Consider the following 1,527-nt stretch of genomic DNA (forward strand, 5'->3'; position numbering starts at 1 on the left):
TTCGCCTTTCCCCTCCCCCAAGCCCTGCACCCCTCTCCCCTGGCCCTGGGCCCCCCGGGGCCTGGCCCAGACTGAGTTCCTGGACTCCGGCCAGGCCGCGGGGCGCTGGGTCAGCGCCGCGCAGGGAGAGGCCCCCCAGGCCCGCGCCCCCGCCCCGTGATCCCTGCCTCCGCCGGAGCTGCTTTTCCCAGGCCGCTATTTTGGGCCTTTCTGTGAGTTGCGGGGGGCGGGGCCGGGCCGCCTGGCCAGTTATTTTTGCTCATAATGGGAGCGCGATGTATGGAAATTATTAATAGCAGCGCGGCCTGCGCTACGTGCGGGCGCTCAGGGCTGCCCAGTGTTTGCCGAGTCCGGGGAGGGTCGCGCGCCCAGGACAGGGCAGACCGTGCAGCGCGCACCCTGCCCCAATCGAGGGGCTGCCTGTGAGTCCGTGGCTTCAGTGCCTCTTGTTCTATGGATCCCAGGGCAGCTCTCTGCATGCCCCAGAGGCACCGACCGCCCTGCCTGCCGCCCTGGACCTGGGGTCAGCGCACTCCATCCAACAGACTCTGAGTCGCTTTGGGGCGCACGCTGTGGCTTGTGGAAAGCGCTCAGACTGGGTCCGGAGGAGCCCCGCAGGTCAGGGCTGCCATCCCTCAGGCGTCCAGAGCACACAGAGCCCCACCGGCCCTCCCCGGGGGTGCCCGGCACGCTCCTGGGCCTAGGGAGTTGGGAGAGCTCCCAGGAGCAGTGGGGAGAGCAGTCCACACCCCATCAGGCTCCATGGGTGGGTGATGGGGGCCCTGCTCCTCCCTCCATCCTCCACCCTCTCATCAGCAACCCCTGACCCAGGCCCCCTGCCCAGCAAGCACCTCGAAGCCCCATCTATGTTGAACCCTAGCTGGGTGAGGGGGGACACAGGGGTTGTTCCAGCCACCCCACAGCACACATGGAGCCTGGCTTGGCACAGGGGCTTGTGGACTGGGACGCTTCCTGGTGCCAGGCCCCTCCACCTGAGGCCACATGGCTGGAACTGCACAGGCCCGGTGGCTGTCCCTCCAGTGACCGGAGGTGACTGGGGGCTGTGGGGAAGGGCGGGAGCCTCCTGTGCACACTCTGCGCAGAAGCACTGCTTGTCACCTGGGCCCCGCACAATCCAGGCCCTCTGTGTTTCCCAGGCCATCGTGCTAGGCACGAAGCTGCAGCTGCAGGCAGATCTCGACGCTGAGAAGGTGAGAGTCTTTCTCACGTAGATCAGATCGTGTCCAGGCCCCCAGAAGCATGGTTTAGGGAGGGTCCCCACCACTGAGCTGTGGGCTTTGTTCACACAGGTGGAGCTCAGGTGCTGGAGGGCAGGAGTCACATGTGACCACCTGATTATGTGAGGAAGGCAGGGAGGGGCCCATGAGTGCCTGTGAGCTGTCAGCGGGCGCTGGTATAGCATGCTCACAAAGTGGCCAGTCACTGGCGGCATACCACACCGTCTTCTGCTCTGGGGTGGCCTGAAGGGTTCTCAGGAGTGGGAGCTCCCATGAGGACCCTTCAGGC

General features: G+C 65.9%; 1 protein-coding gene across 2 annotated transcripts in view; it reads left to right on the forward strand.

Annotated features, from left to right (window-relative positions):
* The window catches only part of EXD3 (exonuclease 3'-5' domain containing 3), a 10,517-nt gene extending 9,005 nt beyond the window's left edge, over positions 1-1,512 (forward strand). For both annotated transcript variants that reach the window (XM_010833389.1, XM_010833382.1), the window contains one exon: positions 1,158-1,512. In XM_010833389.1, coding sequence (XP_010831691.1) covers positions 1,158-1,232 — 75 coding nt within the window. In that variant the 3' untranslated portion in view covers positions 1,233-1,512. The remainder of the gene's footprint in view (positions 1-1,157) is intronic.
* The last annotated feature ends 15 nt before the right edge of the window (positions 1,513-1,527 follow it).

Source organism: Bison bison, unplaced genomic scaffold (assembly GCF_000754665.1).
Source record: "Bison bison bison isolate TAMUID 2011002044 unplaced genomic scaffold, Bison_UMD1.0 scf7180017845302, whole genome shotgun sequence".
NCBI classification, from domain to species: domain Eukaryota; kingdom Metazoa; phylum Chordata; class Mammalia; order Artiodactyla; family Bovidae; genus Bison; species Bison bison.